The sequence below is a fragment of the Falco peregrinus genome, chromosome 6 (assembly GCF_023634155.1).
Source record: "Falco peregrinus isolate bFalPer1 chromosome 6, bFalPer1.pri, whole genome shotgun sequence".
In the NCBI taxonomy this organism is placed as follows: Eukaryota; Metazoa; Chordata; class Aves; order Falconiformes; family Falconidae; genus Falco; species Falco peregrinus.
In genome coordinates this window covers 32,993,151-33,014,380 of record NC_073726.1, presented here as the reverse complement: position 1 = coordinate 33,014,380, position 21,230 = coordinate 32,993,151, and the positions used below count along the sequence as shown (strand labels likewise).

At 39.4% G+C, this 21,230-nt stretch overlaps 1 protein-coding gene across 7 annotated transcripts in view; it reads left to right on the top strand.

Annotated features, from left to right (window-relative positions):
- The window catches only part of NAV3 (neuron navigator 3), a 414,628-nt gene that overhangs the window by 209,129 nt on the left and 184,269 nt on the right, over positions 1-21,230 (top strand). For all 7 annotated transcript variants that reach the window (XM_055807946.1, XM_055807944.1, XM_055807943.1 and 4 more), the window contains exons 2-3: positions 12,345-12,462; positions 13,166-13,218. In XM_055807946.1, coding sequence (XP_055663921.1) covers positions 12,345-12,462; positions 13,166-13,218 — 171 coding nt within the window. The remainder of the gene's footprint in view (positions 1-12,344; positions 12,463-13,165; positions 13,219-21,230) is intronic.

Genomic DNA, 21,230 nt, shown 5'->3' with positions numbered 1-21,230 from the left:
TTGTTTTAAGGACTGTTCTGTTCCATACTTATTTTATGCACTAAATAATGTAGTAAATGGTTGGACTTTTAACAAAGGATATCCTTTCTGCAGTAATTTCTGAAATATGAAATATGACCTTCCCTCCTCCTCCAAAGAATTTATGTTCCTATGACCTACCTTGCTTGCATTTTAGGTGCCTATATCCATCATTCTCATCCTCAGAACTCCCACTCAGCAGCTGCCTATTTTGGCAGCACTTATAGTCTGTCTATAGCCATCCCCGGTTTTTACATTATGGATCTGTACAGACATGAAATTGTACTTTTGAGAACACTCAGAAGCAGCGTTGGCTCAACAGAGTCAAGCACCTTACCAGCAAAGTTTATTTAAAGGGCAGGTGAAATAAGCACCTGCCTACTGTAACAAAAAGTTAGAGCTGGCAAAAAAACCCACACTCAACAACCCAGTGTTCCAAAATAAAGTATTTATTATTCATTGGCAATAATTGTTTCCTGGTTTAAAAAAAAACAAAAAAAAAACAAAAAAAACCAAACCAAAAACAAACAGCCAACAAACCAACAAAAAAACAAAACACCAAAAAAAAACCCAACCAAACAAAAAACCCCCAAAAACCCCAAACCAACAACAACAACAACAAAAAAAAAACCAAAACCAAAACTAGCATGATTTAATTATTTTTCTTCTTATTTTATCAGGTAGTTAGAAGGGTAATGGGAAAGGTCAAAGAGAGTAGTTTTGCTTGTTCTGAAGAAGCAGACAAAATGGAGAGCTGTTAATGGAAGTCCCCAAAGTAATAGTCCACTTGCTTCCGTACAGTTAAAGCAGCTGTGTGGGCTCTCCTGGAGTGCCAGCCTTCTCAGACAGCTGCCTGAGCTGGTGGTGCCATTAGTACCATCCTGCACCACAGTCCAGGAAAACAACTGAGCACATAGTGAGATGGGAGACAAGGTGATTAGCTACTGGTTTAGGGACTCATTTGAGAGGAGACAGGATGCTGCTTTTACTATAACCATTTCTGTTCCTCACTTACATTAGTAGGACAAAATACAGAAAGGGTCTTGGAAGGAAGGGCTGGAGCACAATCTCTGTCCAAAATGAGTGCTGTAATCTTTAGCCAGCAGTGTTATTTTGTTTGTGTTTTCAGTGAGTCCCTTTCTTCTTCATCCTCTGCTTCCTGCTCACAGCTTCCCAAATCGTGAATTATTTTCTTCATAGTGGTGTGGCTGCAATGAGAGTATGCCCTTCCTAATCCTTTACAGAAGTCTTTAGTCCCAAGGGCTGATTGCGTGGGAGGTAGAAGATACGGATTTAATTACATTTGAAGGCAGTGGCCCTTTAAAGTGAGCTGGTCGATCCCTAGCCTTCATTTCTAGTCTGTTATCCAAGAGACGGTATCACTAGAATATGTATTTTAAAAGGAAACACAGGACAGCAAGTGAAGAGTTGCAGATGAGGAGAACAATTCCTTGAGGAAGAGGGTGGTGGGTGTCCTGTGTACAGCCAGTCATGGGAACCCAGAGAACAGACCTCAAACACAAAAGCACCAACTGTTTTGTGTCATAAGAGATATGGATTTGGCCTTGAAGTAAGAAAACCCCTCACTGTACGCCTGGAGCTAATAGTATCATTTGTACTTACATGTCAGGTGGTGGCTATAGGAGGGAAGAAAAACAAAAATGTCAGGTAGTTGCTGAGCTTCCATTTTCACACAGCTCTCTCCTTTCTTTTCTTCAGGTATCAGCCTCTTGCTATTCTAGCTATGTAGTAGACTCCAAACAGATCACTTGATTTGTATTTGTCTGTGCCTGGAGTGAGTGACAACAAACCCTTCAGTTTGCATGTATGCCCACGACTTGGAAGTGTTTTCCAGCGTTCGGTCCCACATTGTCTAGTCATTTATTTCTGTCAGAAAATTCATGTCATTTTATTGTGATATAACACTAAGAAGGAAAAAATCCGCATTGTGTTTGTAGGAGGACAGAGATCTAGATGTCATGGTTTGGATGCTCATTTGAAGCAATAGAGTCCAATGCTCAGGCAAAGGTGTGTGTGTGTGAGCAGAGCTTAAACCTCACTTGCCTCAAAGCCTCAATAACTAACTTGAATGTTCACTTCTGTCAGGGCTTATCTGTATGTAAGACAACTTCAGGTCATTATCCATCTTAGTAATTATCCATTATCTAAACTTCTTTGGAATTCAGACCTGAAGTTCACATATCAGTATGTCAGTATTCAGCATAAGAACGTGCTAGTTTGGTATTAAAAAATTCTTTAATTAGAAGTGGTGCATTTAACTGTTGCTGGATTGATTTTCTGGGTTTTTTTTGTGCCAATAGGAGTAGATCTTGATGTTGCTATTTTAATACTGATCTAAGAGGCATTTTTCATTGTTTTCACACAAAAATTGTAGGTGGAAAAGTTTTAAATGATGAATCACGTATTTTTGATGATACTTTGAGGAACACTGTAGTCCTATAGAAGTGTGTAGCAGAACACAAAAGGTGGGTAATATGTCAGATTTGCATGGGAGACTGCAGATTGAACACAGATGGAAGACGGTTCCCAGATCATAAGGACCTCCCTTCTTGAGATGCTGCCATTTTCATGTGATGTGCAGCCAGAGCCTTCACTAGAGGTGTTTAGGCAGATTACCCTTTTACAATAGAAAGGACGAGTGTTCAGAACATTTTTAGTACAAGTCCAGAATCTTTTTCTTTCCATTGTATGATCCTTCCAGATCTGGTTGTGTTTTAAAAGCTGTATATGAGGCAGGTCTTTTGTTAAGAAATGAGGAAGATTATAATATTTAATCTCATTTGGGATGAAAAGCCTTCTGTTTTCAAAACTATGATAAGGTTATTATATTCTCTTTGCTATTTAGGATTACTGACTGGCAAAATTTACTTCATACATAAAATCTATTGTTTTGGATGAATGTTAATTTAAGTATTATCATCATCAGAATGGGCAGGCCTTTATTATGGACAGTGCTTTCAATGGTGGCCAAAGTGGCATTCTGTTTTACTGAGCTTAACTTAGTCTTTCAAGCCCTGTAACACTGTCTTTCATTGCTTGAACTGAGGAAGTATGTGTGTAGGCTATCATCTGTGTAAGTATAATTTCCCTAAGCTTCAGCTAGGTAGCAAAAGGCAAAATGGTTGTGGACATGTGACCATTAGCACTCACGCATTCACCACCAAGACCTATTTTAACAGAAATTAATGACAGTAAAAGGGGCTCAGATCACTTACACCTGAAATCATTAATGTATTTATTTAATATTAATGTTGCATTACCTTTAGCACCTCACTGGTGTGCTGAATGTGTGCAACATATTTATTCATATTAAAATCAGAGTTGGTGACAAACAACTTTTAAACATCAAAGTCCAGATAAAATCATGCAGGAGTTAAAGTGTCTTTTTATAAAAAGTGTAGCTCAAAAAGTAAACAGTTTATTTTGTTTATTTTGATTTGCAAAGCTATTCTTCCACATGAGGAAACCAGACAATTCAAATGAGTTTCTAAGCCTCAAAAAGTACAAGCTAGAGGGAGACTTTGTATTTAAAGTCCATTGCGATCTTATTTGCCACTGTTTTCTCACAAGAAAAGAACAAAAGTATGTCTTAATATTTTTGCATCTTCATAGATCGAGAAATTTGCCTTTCCGCACTTAAAAAGAAGTGCTGGAAAAGAGGGTTATTTTGTTCCTTGGGCCAAGTTCTTTAATGGCAAATCACAGTGTGGAAAGAATGCATCTGTCCAAGTTATAAATCCTTAAAACGAGCTCTGATGGAAAATCTGGAGTAGTTTCACAGGGGAATCTCCTCAACTTCATGTGAGGAGCCCCACTGCTGCTTTTCTAAAGCAGGTGCCCAGTCCATCTAGGAATGGTCTGGTTGATACCCAAGAGTGGCTTCTTGCTCATGAACAAAATAGGCATCAACAAAGCAGGGATGTTTTTGTTCTGCAAATTACTTCATGATTCCCAGTCAGGCCTGAGACGGTTGAAGTTTTTTCTCTGTTCTTCTGTGTTGTGATACTGGTGAGCCACAAAGGAAATCTTTGTGCAAAACTCAGTTCATATTTCCCTTTACTTTTAAAAACTTGACTTTACTTACTGTGGTTTTATTTACTAAAGTGAATGCAGGACTGGTCATGAAACTTATCCTGGCAGTGACACGTATGGGACGTAAGATTCATACAGGTTTAAAGTATAGGAAGTCTCATTCAGGGGAATGGAATGGGGCCTCTGGTGGAGGGCCATCATTGCTATTGCTGTCCTAGATGCCCAGAAAAGTGCAAATATGGCTTTCTTTTTATGATTCTTCCTTTGGACAGGCACAGGTGTTCCTTCCCATATCAGCTGTTTCTTCCAAGGGAGAACTCTTTAGCCAGAAACTGTCAGAGACAGCCATGGCCCAAGCTTTGGCAGGCTTGGATGATGTTAAAGTGTGTGTACACATACAGGAGAGAGAGGGAATTTCATATATTTCAGTTAGTTTATTTAAATTAGAGAAGGCTGGCATTGTCCTTTTGACCAAATTAATTTCTTCACACATCCCTGCTACGAAGACCAAAGCATGTTCTCTTATATCTGTCACTACTGTAGCATCACACCAGCTTACAGAAGCATCTCAGTGTGTCTCACCATTCAGGACAGTCAGCAGCTTTGTCTATCACATACGCCCTCTCCGTCATCACTTCTGGGATACGTGTATGTCAACATTAGTGGGAAAGCTTTCTTTGTAAGGAAAACCAGTTTGGTACTAAGGAACCAGAATCTAAGGTACACATTTTGGGGATGGAGGGTTACTTGGATTAGTTCTCCTTTTGTTGCACGGACTAAATGCTGGTTCGTGAATGCAGTGCATTCAGCGTGCTCTTGAAGCATATCTCTCCATTTCATTTCAAGTGAAGGGGATCTCTGAGAGAGCACAAGTGACAGGAGACTGTGACAGGAGACTGCCTTTAGAAACACACTCGTTATCTGAACTAAAATGCTAAGACAGATTCACTTTCTGAGTGATGTCTCCAGGTGTGACACACCCAGCAGAGAATCCTGGTCTTCCTCACTCTAGTAAAATTGAGATACTAGATTTAATCAATGTTTTATGTAAAAGCTGCATTGAATATGTCCTGTATTTTATTGTAATTTTACTAAACAGATGCTGAAATATACTTTAAAATTAAAAAAAATATATCTAAGAAATAATTCCATGCTGTACAGGCAACTAGATGGAGTATTTATAACAGAAAGTATCAAGGTCGATTGTTTTGGAGCATTGCTTTGTGTGGCACTGTAGTACTGTCTCCTGTTAATTCAGGAAGCTCGAGGCCAATATTAATAACGGCGGTGGTGTCGCTCCCTTGGCAAGTACCGCTGCCCAGCAGCAGAAGTCTGCAGAGAGGCGCTGGCTGGTTGGGTCCTAGTCAGCTGCAGGATGAGTATCTGGCTCCTTCCTGCGGTACGTTATTGCTATTGCACAGGACCGAAGAGTAGCTGTAGTCAGCCAGTAAACAACGATTAAACTAAAGCAAATAGGTGTGATTCTTCTAAAAGGATGAATGAGCCCTTTCATTCTATAAAGAGTTAAGTTTTTAGCTAGGCAATAAACAAATTACTTAGCAAACCTTACACACAAATACATACTCAAAGAGGCTTATACTGTTAGCTTTTGTCTGGCACAGATGCATCAAAAGCCTTGCCCATGTGCCATTAGTGAATACTGGCCTCAAACACATGTATGCAATTAATTCTGAGTTGGGATTTGGGAAGAAATAGGAAGAAAGAGAGTACATTAAGTCAGTACAAATGTTACTTAGGTGATCATATCACAAACTGTAAGTGAAACTTGGAAATATAAACCACCCCCCTTAAAGCTGGGTAAGTCATCTAAATCTTGCCAGTGATTGTTGAAGAGTATTGTTTCTATTCATTTTCTTAGCTGGGATTAGTGAAGTTTTATTTAATTGTATTTTTATCTGAAAATCACTGAGTAGTGTTGATGGATACATGCTGCTATTTACAAAATAGAATTGTACTATAGGGATTCTGACATTTTGGTTAATTGGTATGTATCTTTCTAAATGGTTTTTATTCCTTAACTCATAATTGTTCTCATTTGCTCAGTGGGATTCAGAAACAGGGTTTGTGGAATGTCATTTAATACTCATTTCATTTTGTTAAATGAAATGCATTGACTTCCCGCTTGCCTATAAATTAAGTCATTCTAGTTTCATTTTCTGGACATATATTTTTAATTGTGCAAATATTTTTTCTTCTCATGTAATTTGCCTAATGTTACAAAAAGTGCCACCCCAGATCCCAGCTTTATTTATAGCAAATGAGTTTCAGTGTGTTTTCTAAAGTCAGTTAAAGCCAGACATAAATTAGATTCTTGATCTGTCTCTTATGACAGTCTAAATGTGAACCATTGTTTTCAAAGTTAGCCCTTTTCCTTGCTAAGTGCAGGACTGAAACTAATAAATTATTCTTTTGCAACCCAGAGAAATAACCTTCAATAAGAAAATACTTATCAGTCAGATCCTGCCTTCCAGTTGAGTTTCCTTTGGTGTAGAGGCAGTGGGAAGGAGAAGGCATCTCATTGCAATATGATTTCCTCGCTCTATTCTAACATTAGTCGATGTGTTGCCCAGCTTCTCTTTATAAATACAAACAGCTTCAGGGACACTCCAACATGTGTTTTTCTACCCACAATTTATTAGCCAAGAATAGCTACGTTGAAATAGAGTTGTGGTCATGCCCTTTTCTTTGGCAAATCCTCTTCATCAGGGGCTCTGGGACTTGTGTAGGCTCTGGTGGGTATTCAGCATCCAGGGTAGGCCACACACTGGAAAACAGCCCAGGAAATAGATATACAGCCGTTACGGCCCATTTGTAGCATACAGGAGAATAACAGAAACAAGTCATCAATCTCTTCCTCTATAGGCATGATTTGAATGAGCATCTATGGGTGAAAAGCTCTAAGTGCTATATGCTACCAATTGTCTCCAATGGCAACATTATAAGCAGAGTAAATACGTTACACTGGATAGTCACATGGCCCTTTTATTAAGTTAACAGTGCCATATTTCCACTTTGGCTGACTTAAAATCCTGTTGTTGGGGCCTTGTAATATTTTCTTTTCCTCTTATTCCAAATGTTTAAAGAAAAAAGAAAAGGATTATGAAACGTGTTGATATAACCCACACATAGAATAAAAAACAATCCTTCTGTGCTAAAAAGTGGTATTGTGTATTGCTGTGAAGCATTGCAACCCAGGTATACTTCTAGCAACATATTTTGTGATGGGTAAGTTTTCTTTCTATTTCTCCAGCCCTTGTTTGCTACAAGAGGAAAGAAAAATCTGTGGAAATCTTGCTGTTGCCTACAGATTCCTCTTAGGAAATTGAATTCTTAAAAAATTTGAGTTTTGAAAAATCTCCCTTACACCCAAAAGTATTAGGATAGTATCGTGCACAGAAGAGAACATGAGAGTGAGCACTGGGGGACAGCATTTCAATTATTTTGTGCTAATGAATGAGGATACAGTTGTCTCGTAGAGACTAATTTAAAGGACAAGTGATGAGAACTGGGTTCTATCTGCTTATTCCCACATATTTAGGAAGGAAATTTTCATATAGCAGACAAATTTTGAAGTATTTTTCAAATATAACCTATCCTCCTAAATGGCATGAAAATCTGTCATGAGGTCTTGGCATAACTCAGTTGGCAGCAACTGTTGTTCTTCCCAAACAGCAGCATTGGCACATAAGGGAGTGACAGAGGCATACTCTAAGTATGGAAAGCTGTCTTCTCAATAGCAACAGAAGACCATTTTCAGATCTGAAACTCTATATTCTGCAGCAAGCAAACAAAAGTATGCAGAAGGATCCCGATTCTTGGAATATGGATTTTCCCACCAAGTCTATTTATAAAACTACCCAATAAAAAAGCATATAGAAGAAATGATTTCGACTCAGAATATCTGGGTTGTATTCCCAGCTCTGTTTGCCCTTCAGGGAGCCACATTAAAAAAAAAACAAACAACAAAAAACAACAAACCCCCCCAAAAAACAATCCTTCAAGAAAGCCTTTATACCCCAGTTTCCCTACATCTAACCTACATCTACAGAAATAATAAATAGTAGGTGTCATCTCATTTGTGTCTGGAAAGCATGTTTTGCTGATTTAGTGGAAGGCACTAGCAAAGTGTCGTGCATTATTATTGCATTAGGCTGACTGTACTGAAATCCATCAGTCATTTCCCACTTGGCACTGATTGTGGGTGGTAACATTTCTGTATTAGTCTTAAAGAGGATGCACTTAGTATTAGTATTAATTATTATATATATTAATTATATATGTATTAGTCTTAAAGAGCACTGCCTGATGTATAATTACAGTTTATGATTAAAGCATTTTCTAAGAAAGGCAGTAACCTGTGAGATCCTTTCTTTCACTGTTAAACTACCGCATTACGACGTGTATTGTTTCATTACAGATCCTGCCAAGCAGCTCTACTGTGCTTCTTACAGCTATGTGTGAAGTATCGAGGTGAAGTTCATAACTATATTTGGGTATCAGAGTTTATTTCCTCTACTCTTTTGAAGGTTAGCATGACGAGCAGTTGAGGAATGCTAGGGCGAACCGTCGTTAACATGAGCAGGCTGTGCCCGGGCTCGGATTGCCCTGCTGAATCCTGTTTTGTGTCGTGAGCAGTTAAATCACCCGGCGCCGGAATGAGGCTGGGACCACACAAACACAGCATCGAGTCTGTTCCATTATCACGCTGCAGAGAGTGGTCCTCTGCGTCGCAGATAGCAGCACCTCTCCCACACGTTGCCAGTGGTCAAAGCCTGGCGTTGGAGTCAAATGCTCCCCAGTCCGACGTGCCTGCCCAGTGGGGCGGCAGGATCGGAAGCTGGGAGGGAAGTGAGTAAGCCAGTGGCCTGGCCCAACACTGGCTGCCAGGCAGGGTGCTGGAGCGAGCCCTGGAGAGGGGAGGAAGTGTTGCAACAACTAACACTCATGTCTGAGTTCTTCTCTGAAACAGCCTCATCATAGAAAAATCTAAGATAAGAGGATTTTTGGGAAATATTACCGCACAGTTAATGCAAGATGGAATGATCTGTTTCTAGTTCTGAAAAGAGGGGGAGCATACACAGCTCTTCCTTAGAGGTGCTCAGCACCCAGCGAAAGGGAGCACCCATAAAAAGTAGTCTGTTGCATGAAGTTACTGATTTTTTATCTTCTGATCTGCATGACTTTTCTATCCTTCTCAAACTGAGTATTATCAATGATGATGCACATTGGAGCTTTATGTTTTCCTGAGGAGTTAAACATAAAATCTCTAAGAGGTCCATAGTTACAATGATACTTAAAAACTGTGGAGGAGGGGTTCTTTCTTTCTCTATATTTACATCAGAGAATTTCATGTAAAAAGAATATAGTGGCATGTGTACATTCTTACAATTTAATATGTCTGTCTACATGCCCTTCATTTTTTACAACTGACTCCTGAGCAGTTGGGTTGATGGAAGAATGAGATGAATGAGAAGGGCATCCTATGGGGAAGGGGGGGGGGGGGGGGGGGGGAAACAGAAGCAAGTGGTGATCCCTACAGAAAGGAAATTAAATGTGACATTCCACTGCCAACTGGGTGTTGGTTTGCTATATTGCCTCCGTCAACAACTCTTCACTGTTATGATTTCTTTAAGGATTTTTCTGAAGTGAAAAACCTCCTCTTTTACCATTGCCTCCTCCCAGTGCTGGTTTTCTACCGTTGCATAGCTATCAAAATACTGACCATTAGTAGAATTTCAGTATGGTGTGGATTATAAATCTTTTTTTAACAAAATACTGTTTACATTATTTATGCTTGACACTTTTAAATTAATGATGAAAGAAAATTAAGAAGGGGGTGTATGGGTGGGTCAAGTCCTTCTTTGAATACTAGATGTTTACAAAGCAGCTGCTAGAATAAAATTTCCTTGGCTGCTTAGTGAGAGGATAGTTCAAATTGTAGTCAAAATTAGGATTGGCACACCAGATTATGTGTGGGTGTGACAAGTGAAAAAGGAAATGCTTGGTAAAGTATTTTTATTTGTAATGTGAAACTAACCTAAAATAATATTAGTGGGTATTAAATTCTCTGTGTTCCAGTGGATCAGTTCATTGGAATACAGAAAATAGTTCTGCTTATAGTAATAGTCAGAGAATATTTAGATAAATTACTGAAGTTGAAATATTAGTAGCAGGGAATACATGATGCTATGGGTGTGGTATGTGTCTTTTATCATCATGATTTCATATTGTTCTAAATATGTGTTCATATAATCTTTAGAGTCTCCACAGAAGCATTCATTATATATTGTTACAGAGCTGAAGAAACACTTTCTTAGTTACAGTTGGCTTTAAAAAACATTTTAGTGGAGCCTTTCATGTCCCTCACTTGTAACAGCAAAAAAAGAGTTGGTATCTTTTCTCAGTGAAAACACAGATGACTGATGCAGGCTTCTGGGTGCAGCAGGGAAATTTAGGGCCCCCTCTAACAGCAACATCCTTTGGCTTTGGGAGAGCTGAATCTTCTTCCACAGTTTAATTCTGTAGAGTTATCTGAAGTTCTAAAGCCGTTGAGAAAGCTATGGCAAACCAGTTGGTGATCCACCTGCAGGAATATGGGAAGAAATAGGGTAGACCAAACAAGTTTTTTTGTCTCTTTTAATGAAGAGGGAGAAAATATGTGACAAAGGTACTCAGATAGCAAAGGAGTCCTTAGCATGTGAATGTGGACTGAGCACTGTGGGTGGAAAGGGGATGTTGGTTCTCTGGGTAAGAGTCTGGACTGGGAATTGCATCCATCTTCCCACCCTGGCTCTATCACAGATTTCCTTAGTGAACTAAGCAAGTAGTTAATGGCTTTGGCCTCTCTTTTTTCTGTTGACAAAGTGGGATTCTGACCCCTTCCTCCCAAGGGTCTGTGAGGTTAAATGAAAGGATGTTTATAAAGTGAGCTCATATTGTTTTTATGGAACGGGTGCAGTTTCAACATTTTCAAATAATATTCTCAGCAGAGAAAGAACCTTAGATATTACATCTACTTACACAGTGATGCTGTCTTACATATATTCTTCCTCTCACTGGTAACATCCCACAGTTGTGGGAGTTTCTGTACAAGTCCTTTTTCCTGGAGCAAGGAGGGCGGCCACAGGCACCCCACGAAAGGGGGCCAGTGCCCACTGCCAAGGGCCACAGATACCCTCCAGCTGTGTGTCACCACCACGCCAAGCTCTGCTAGTCCAAGCTGTGTCTGTGTGCTGGGACACCCCAGAATGGTGTGAGCATCTCTTGGGGTGTACTTTTCCCTTGGTACATAGATGAAGGTGTCTGTTCCCCTTACCTCACCCTAAGTGAACCTGGTTCCCTTTGTGTGCATGCTGTCAGTGTTACCAAATGCTGGGTCTGAGTCTGTATATGCCTTATGAAATGTCTTCAACCTCTCTTTTCAACCCCACCCCCGCCACCTCCCTTATTTTGGAGGATGTAGTTCAGCTGGTCCTTTTCAACCTTTTGTTGATAACTGCCATTTTTGTGCTGCCTGTTGCTAAGTATTTGGTGCTGCTCAGTCTCACCCTTCTCCCCCTCCTCTTTTGGTGGAGAAAGGATGCAACATATTTCCAGAGTATATACTTACTCTAGTTCCAGCGATGAGACTACTGTACATCTGGTGCACAGTCTGCTCTGTGCACATTACAGCACACTGAACTGTAGGCGAGGGGACAAATGACCTGTCCCAGTGCAGCGGGACATGGTGACTGCTGCAGAAGGTGTCACAGAGGAATCACCAGGTGCAGGATGACCAGCAACAATCCAAAGATCTCTTACCAAAACACAGGCACATGTCTCTGCTATCACTTTCTCTTAGGCAGCCCCAGAGAGTGAAAGTTGGTGGTGGGTTGTGCATAGAGGTAGAAACACGGTGGGAGGTGGAACTGTGGTAGATGTGACTGATTTACGACAGAAGTTTCCTTTACAGTCATAAGGGGAATTTTGCTTGGTCACAGCAAGTTTGAACCCTCATGAAACAGCCTGAATCATTTGAAGTTAAAATAAAACAGAGAATGGCAGGGGGAGGTGCATGGCTGTTAAAAAGTAAAAAAAACAAAGGGGGGGGGGCAAAAAAACAACGTTAAAATTGTTTCCTTTGGTGCTGACTTCTTAAATGGGAATGTGATACAGAATAGTTCTGGTGTGCAAGCCAACATTTGTTTTAAGAATTTTTATTGTCTTTTCTCTCTTCCCCCTCCCCCCCCTTACCCTCCCTCTCTGGTCTGCAGATTTACACTGACTGGGCTAACCACTACCTAGCAAAATCTGGCCACAAGCGGTTGATCAAGGATTTGCAACAGGACATTGCAGATGGAGTGCTGCTAGCAGAAATCATCCAGATCATCGGTAAGACCACGGCTGAGAGAAGCACTGTGGGCTAACTCCTTGCATGGGGGAATATATAATTCAAGTTGAATGTATTTAACAATAAGATGAACCCTGAATAATACAATTTGACTGGGTCCATATGTCTCTGATATTTGTGTGATTCGTCCTTGTCTTAATTAAAAAATATGTTTATGTGAGCATGTTTGGAAGTGGCTGTTTAACCATACTGTAAATGGCCAGAACTGTGTCTTGCACACTTTGAATTGTCAGAAATGAACGCTCCATTAAACCATATGTCTCCCATGTGTGCATTTTGTTAGTTGGAGTGGCTCATACTTTCTGGGATGCCTTGAAACTGTATCCTGACCCTGCAAAGACAATTGTGGAAGATTTCATGTCAGCAGTTATTTTGCAGGGGCTGAAGAATTAGCAGCGACCTCCTTCGCACTTCCCCCTTTGCATGATTTGGCATGTGGAAGCAACTGCTGCTAACAAGAGTGTTGTTACTGTACAACCGAGCTTTACTTAGGAAGGAGCTCTGTGTCAACAAAACTCTGTGCACTTTATTGCTGTGTCTTTTCTGCTTTTCTTCTGCTTTTTGGTTTTTTTTTTTAATTATTATTTTTAGGTCTTTTTTTTTCCTTCTTTTTGGCCAGTGGGTGGAAAGGAAAGTTTTATCTCATTGTTTACATCTGCTTTTCTCCTCACTGTTTTTGTTTAGCAAATGAAAAGGTTGAAGATATCAATGGCTGTCCCCGGAGCCAGTCTCAAATGGTAAGAATAAAATATATTTTTAGTCTATATTGGCATCTCTACGCTTTCCTAAAATGCTTTTAAATAATGATTTATTTAAACTGTGAATATTCTGTCCCACATTTACAGTTAAGTCCTAACTCTTGTATAATGTTCCTGGTACTTTTTTTTTTACCTGTGCTTAGTGTTTGTCACTTCAGTTCTGTGCTCGATAACTTTGGGTTTTGAGGTAACCCAGTAGCAAAACTTCATCACTTCTAATTAATCCAGACTGCCTTAGCAGACCTGTTCTTCTGATAGTCCAGATAATTTAATTTAGTTTCATTTTTAAGGGCAGTACATCCAAGAACAGTTTTTTAAGTTGAGTCTTTCTGTCTGGAAAACTGGTTTGATGAACAAGACTTGCCAATTATTTTTGAATATAAATAGCTTGTTGGATTGTCCACTGTAAAGTCCAGTTAGATGCACTGACTCCAAGGCTTTCAGAAATAGCACTTTAGTCATACAGCTCTCTGAGTTATAGCTGGCAGCTGCTTAAAGACATTTGAATACTCTCAGGCAAGAAGCATTTTGTGACTGTGATTCATATGGAGTCTTATTAATCTTTTACTGTGTTTATGGCTAGTCAACTACATTTAATAAGATAAAGCCTCCTTAGAAGGCTGTGGAACTGACAGGTACAAGATCTGAGCCTCAGTAACATCACAATGCATTTACTGAATCATTTGCAGTTCCAGTCATGCTCCCCCATGCTGAGAAGTTTGTTTTTCTGTTCACATTCAAGTAGTGCATGAATAAGGTGCAGGATTGTGTAGCTGGCAAGGATTTTGGAGTATAATGATTTGGATGAGTTTGCATAATAGCAAACTGCTGAAGCTGGGCTTAAAAATAGAGATGGAGTAGAAAAAGAAATTAAACTTATTCAGTGCACTTTCTAAAGGGGGAAGGAATTTACAGCTATTTTTCTGTGAAGCTGCAAAAGGTAAAAGGAAAAATTTTGAGTACCAGTAAAGTGGAAAATGAGGTCTTTTGGTTCTTACCTTTTAAAAAAGATGTGTATGTTTAGAATAAGGTTTTTCTCTGGCTTTCAGGCTTTTTGAAACACTCCATGGTAAGAATATATGCAATTTCCTTAATAATAGTTATTATTTTAATTACTCATATTACAGCAGCACCTAGTGGCCTCAGCTGAGAATGCTGGGAACTCCAGTGTGGAACTGTAATATTACACACACAGATCGAGAGATAATGGCTCTCTAATCACATTAAAACCTGCCATTCCAGACAGACAAGACAAACAAGAGGAGGCAGAAGCACAGAAGAGTGATATGATTTCCCAAGGTTATGTAATTGGTTAGCAACCATCTAGGATTGCTTAGGGACCCACCACTGATGTCTATTGAGTTTCATTTCCATGAGAGAAAGCTGAGCTGCAGAGAGAACTATTTACTCTAGTAAGTTTGCATCTCCAAAGCAGCATTATTTGTGTTTGTTCCCTATTACCAGGTAAATCTTTATGTGGCACAGGGATTCTGGATTTCATCTCTAGCTCTGCTGCAGTTATGCATGCTCATGCTGCAGCAGTGCCTGTGGGAAACTGCATCCATCTTCCTTCTCCTCCCATAAGGCCACCTCTCAGCTCAGCCAGACTGAAGAATATGTCTCAGGTGCTCTGGGTCTCAAACCAGGTGCTTTGGAAACTCCTGTACATAGTCATACATCAGTGTCTGCACAGTGCTAAGGCATTGCATTTAGCCACTTTAACTTAGTAGAAACATATTTGTTTATCCTTCTTTAATTCAGTCTCTATACTTCATTGTTTTACGAATTAAAATATATCTCTACAGTCTGGTCAGATTTATTTATCTTTATCTCTACAGTCTGATCAGATTATTTTCCTGCATTTTGACATAACAATCTTATACTGCTGATTTCTTCAACTGAGCTGGGAAATTTAAAATATACTGAAGTTAAAGTAGTTCAAACCTGTCAGCTCTCCTCTCAGAGCATCCCAGAGACCCTGCGTTTTGAATCTGCTTTCCATTTGTTTCCTTTGGGTTGTGCACTGAGCTAGCCTAGCTGAAGGCACCGTTTTAATGCATTTTCAGGTAATTTCCTTTGGCAGTGCTCAATTTTGTTAGCCTGCTCAATTAATGATAGGACAATTTTCCTTGTAACAGTGGACTCCTGGGTGTTTGCAATGTGCAGAAAAAAAAAGTGTAACAGTGGTCAAAGCTGGTTTATATGTTTGACATATGCCAGTATGTAGCAATGTCGTGTCAGGATTTGTCAGAACACCAGCCATCAAATCAGCAATATATAGCATGTTTGTTAGCCTTTCATTCTTTGCTTTCATTTTAATTTTTTTAGTTCATAAACCTCAAGAATCCCACTACCCGTTTCTTTCACATGTTTTCATAATCCTTACTCGCATAACTTGCAATTAAGGAGAAATGTTTTCTGTATTCATGTGCCATTTGATACCTTTCCAAGGAGGTGATGTCTAAGACATTTTATTAGCTTGAAAGAAGCTAGAGACCACTGACATGGATTGTCTGCTGCTGGAAACACTTGATATCCTCTGTAGATGATACTGATATACATTCATAATTAATCACTACCAATACTCCCAAATTCTGTTCCACTCACCATTTGGTTTTCCTCTTGCCAATGGCTTCATCTTTCAAGGGATTGTTAAGACATCTCAATTCAGCTGTTATTAATTTGTAAACATATTTTAATGCTTATTTTATGTGTATAAAATACTGCTGCTTTAGTTTTCTTTTAGATAGGTCTATTGCAATGTCTTGCACTTTATGCTCGTCTTGGCAGTGATGTATGAAGTACTTGCAGGCAAGTTGAACTGCCTCCACAGGTCCAAGTTTATAAAAATTAAAACCTGTGAACCCCAGCAGTATCCAGTTTCTGCATAGTTAGCTTTAGAAGGATTTTCATGGCTGTCTTTATGTGCACATGTTTGATGTCACACATGGAGTCTGAGAACCTGAGATGTACTGGGGAATAAATTATTTCATATGCAAATCTCAGAAACTTTAAATAAATGAAACTTGCAGGAGAATTCACAATATTTGCTTGTTTGCTGGGTAAATCTAACATGGTAAAAAGACTTTAGTATTTCTTATGAATGCTTTCCATGAAGATTATAAGGATTTTATACTCTGTGTATTATAACAAAATTTGTGTGTCTACAGTGTCATATGGAGTCTTCTTGTCTTGCCTATTTTTTTCTCTACAGCTATGCATTCAAGGAGGGATATGATACTTCAGGGTTTTTTTTTTTTCATCATCTCTTTCATTCCTTTAAATGGAAAATAATACCACATTCATTTCTATCTTTTCCTTGTGTTAATTATTCCATAAGTATATCAATTAAGGAAACCTCAAATAATCTTTCTTTAGAAGATAACGGTCTTTCAAGGGTTTATGTTTTCATACAAGCAAAAGTTAATGTCTTTCTGCTTCTTTATATGCCATTTGTTTCTTTAATTTCTGTTGTAAGTCCCCTCATCATTAGAAAAAGCAGGATAATGTCCTGGGTAGCAAAATATACTATAAAGTTTTTCTCTAATGGTCCAGAAAGAAATAATTCAGATATTTTTTTCTTCCTGAACATACTAAAAATGTACTGGAAGTTCTGTAGTGTTTTGACCCTAAACAGAGCACGTCAAACATATAGTAAGCCTACAGAGTGTCAAATTTAATCCGTTCTGGGGTTGTCATAGAAAATGCAAGAGAATTGGAAAGTGTTGGACTGAAAATCTTTTTATGGTGACATTTACAGTGTTGTCCCTAGAGAATCTTACAAAACTAATTTTTCTATTCTTTCCTCATGCCGTGTATGGTGCTTTTCAGCTCTTTCAGCTGCATAAAGAGTAAAACAAATTCAGAGTTACCAAAAGTATTTAGTATATTGCTTTTCATGTTGGATTGATGTTGTCTTATTAGCTGTTTTTATTTCCTTCAAATTAGCTCTTGTTACTTCCCATGAGATGTCTGCGCCAGTACACGTCTATGCACAAAAGCATCCTTAATTGTAGTTGGTAGCGGGGTTTTTTTCATAGTTATTAAAGGGTTGGAGAGACCCTTCTTATTAAAAGGTTCCTAATGTAGTTGCATGAGTTTAATGAAGACTATTTTTCATTTTGTCAGTCTTTGGCAGATTTTTCTACCAGTTTGTATAACCAAAGGTATGCTTCAAAGGTAATTTTTATGGTTGAGGATATAGACATGCTGCAGTCAAACATAGGAAGTTGAGTTCAATAAAAATACAGGTCTTGCTTACCACATCCTGGAGATCAGGAAGCTGGAAAATGTGTTTGAGCTGTAGCACATTGCCAAATGGATATGAACATCTAGTAAAAAGCTGCAGTTAGCAGAGGGGACACCATCTTTGGGTGAGTAGCAGTGTATCTGTGAAAAAGTAGGAACCAGTGACTACAGCACCAGTAAGATCATTTCTATAACATTGTACTTGATTCCATTAATAATGCCTTTAAAAATATGTTAATAAAATAAAAATGTTGAAGAAAAGAGCCACAAGAATGCCAGCAATTTTGTTTTATTCAATGAGACTGAAGAAGAGTTGTGTAGTTTAGCAAGAAGAAGGTGGAGTAAGTGACTCAGTCTCTGCTTAACCAGGGAACATTTTTCTGATAGAGAAAACTTCCTATTACATAGTTAAAGAAGTGTGTAAATCCTAAAGCTGAAGTAGGGCAAAGTGACCATGTCTATACTAGTAAATATTGCTCTGTAATTTGTTTGGCAGATGTGCTTTGTAGTGTTCCTGGAGTCTTACAAAAGCCCCCAGTGGCTCCCTCTCTGCTCATGTGCTTGAGTTTTTCTCCAGAGGAAGCCAAGGTTGCAAGAGGATGAGGTGCATGCAACTGTCTTCTTATCAGGGAGTCAGCCTGTGGACAGGATGAACAGGTGGAAATGAGCTGCTAAGGGTGCCCTATAGTATGTATCCTTCCCTTCAGAACAGACACCCGCACTCAGACTTGCTTTGGCAGGGATGTGCTAAGCAGACACTGTCGAGTAACATCCCTCAGTACCCAGGAACATCAGTGTCCAAGGATAAGAATATTAGCCTTAGCATTCTGTGTCTAACAATTGTTTGTTCGAAAGAGGATAATTCTGTATAAAGTAAGCATTGTTGGTTCTACTCAGCCCCATAGAATTCCATATGAAAATATGTGGGGTATGGTTATGTGGAGCTCTTTGAGGACTGGGAAGCCTGAAAATATCAATGCTATGTTCACTGTCAAGTGAGCCCACGTGTGAGCTCTTTCTGTCTGCAAAATGTGTAAGAATTTTCTGGCGTTGCTGGTGCAGTTGTTGGTGAGGTGGCTGTATGGATTCAAGAGATACTTGCTGTGCTTTGGAGCAGCTCCAAGTGAGCCTTCCACACAAGTGTGACATGTTGAAATATATACAGAATTTTGGCTAACTATAAAAATATGGTCCCTTACAACTAGAAATTCAGTCTGAGTTTTGAAAAGTAATCCCAGCCTCTTTCATGTGCAGGCCAGCTTCTTCTTGCAGTGACACCTGTGTGACCCCCTTTTGTTTAAATTCAGGCTGTCACTCCATGGCTATCAGTGGATCTTCACAGATTTCATGACAGGCTGCTATGAGAGTTTCGTGAAAATACAAGGGAAGAAAAGACACTAGTTTTGTCAGCTGTGCACGTTTGTTGTGCTTGAGTGAATGGAACACAAAACAGTAGTTTTGTTTCCATAGTGCATGCTTGCATGCTTAGTTTTCTGAAGTCAAGTGAACAGTCTGAAGTATAGATTGCTCTGTTTTGGAGAAGGTGCAGTTTGCATAAGAGGTAGGATAACAATTAAGAAAACAGTTGGTACAAATCTCTTTTTAAAAATGTAGTGAAAAGGAATGGCTTCTCACAGTATGGGCAGGGCAGAGTCAAAAACTCATTTCCCTGTCCTCTGTGATGGGTAAGGGCTATCTAGGATTTGCTAATGGAGTAGCCTGAAGAAGGGAAAAATGAAAGTACTTTCAGAAAAGGATGACAGGTTCATAGCATGACATCTAGTGAAGTGATCTCAGTAAAGTCAGAGAGAAAAAGTGGTAGTAATTATAATCTGGGCTCCTGTGAGAGGTTTCCCGTGTTTACAGATAGGAAAGCTCATATATTAGCTGTGTTACATAGAAAGAATCTGTAAGACAGTCATAGCTTGTGTGTGGGTGTTTGGGGAACAAAAGACTTGAAGAGTATGCCCAGATGTTAGATAAAGGACTCTGTGGAAAGGATCAGAGGAAGATTAAGGGTTTTTCTTACATGGCAATTAGTTAGAAAGATAATTTCAATTTTGATGAGAATATTCAGATCTGGAATAGAGAAACAGACAAGATTCTCCTTCCAATGACACTATACCTGTATTCCAGATTATTGTATTCCAGATCATTGGCTATTTGGCATAGACACATCAGAAATATACATACCTATTTATATTTGCTAGAGAAGTTTTCAGTGTACAACATAAAAATCGGCACATAGGGATGTTTACCTTTTGTACACAATGTATACAGCCGTGAGAAGACTGGTAAGCATGATTTCTTCTCCATTCTGTGAACTTCCTGGCAATGCAGATGAAATGCTGTATCTTTTGCCTTGTTTACACTTAGTAGGGGAATTTCCAGTACCATCTTAAAATTCCCCTCTGCTCTGCAAGTCTCCCTCTCTTCCAGGTGTGTTAAAAGGGACCTGATCACACTGGAAATGAGCAGTTATGTTTGGTTACAACAGGAACTTTCTCTTATGGGCTTCCTTGGGTGAAGTAAAAGACCCTCTCGTCTTGGAGACCTGTTACATCTTGAAGAAGACCTTGATCTGCCTTAATTAAAAGTCCACACTTGGATTTCTGTTAGCGTTGATGAGGGCAGAGTTCGGACAACAAAACAGATCAAAGGGCTCCAAGTTGCTCTTGATAACAGCTGATATTGTTCATACCTCTGTGTGGCCTCGAGCCAGGGTGTTATCCAGAGAAGAATTTTATGAGGACTCAGTGTAGCTAAGCCTGTTCCTGCATGCTACCCAGCTCCCAACAATTGCAGCTCTTCCTGGGACTTCATAAGAGGAGGCAGAAGTATCACGCTCCCTATTCCCTGGGAAGAATGTTTCATGGTAATGCACAGCTTATACATTCTTTGGTGTCCCTCCTCCCCAAGGGTTTACTTACCAGTTATTTCTGCATTTCTGGATCCAGCTCTTGTGGTTTGGCAGAGTGAAGCCTCATGCAATTCTTTTTTTTTGAGAGTGTGGGTAAAATACCCACTGGAGCCACGCTTGTAACAAATACTTCTTTTCACAGTCTGTTCTCCTACCTTGTAACAGTGGCAGCTCTGGACTGAAGCAGGCAAGGCTGATAAGGCTCCATTAAGACACGTTCTAGGCAGATGCTTATCTGTGAAGGAAATGACACTCCTCAACATATACATACTTGGGTTTCCCATTTTCTGATGGTAGTTTCAAGTAGACCCATATATTTTTTTTACTTAACTAGCTATGCTTTCTGAGATTCCTCACTAGGTAGGTGATTTACATTCAATTTGTACCCTCACTGGGACTCCCAGGAAAGTGCCCAAGAATGTCATAGCTATGAGCATGTCTTAGCTATCCTTCTGAAAAGGTTTTCTTGGACAAGTCCTCTTATTTCTTAAGTATGTTCACGGTGTGATTTTTCCCTTTGAGAATCAGCCCCGTTTCCGCACACTTCCCAGTGACTGTCCTCAGCTGTTCCAGGGAACGCTTTCTTGGACGTTTGACATATCCAGCCACTTGCAATCCACTGTACAGTGTACAATGTACAAGATGGCTTCAGACAATTTACAGTTTTGTTGGCATTCGCTGAGTTTTGAAGCTGACTATCTCATTGAGGTCTCCCATATTCCCTTGGTTTATGGTAGGAATAGTAACTACTAAGATGCATTTTCCTTTAGCTCTGCTCCAGGTTTATAGGGCCCTGAAGCTTATTCCAGCAGTCTGAGAAATT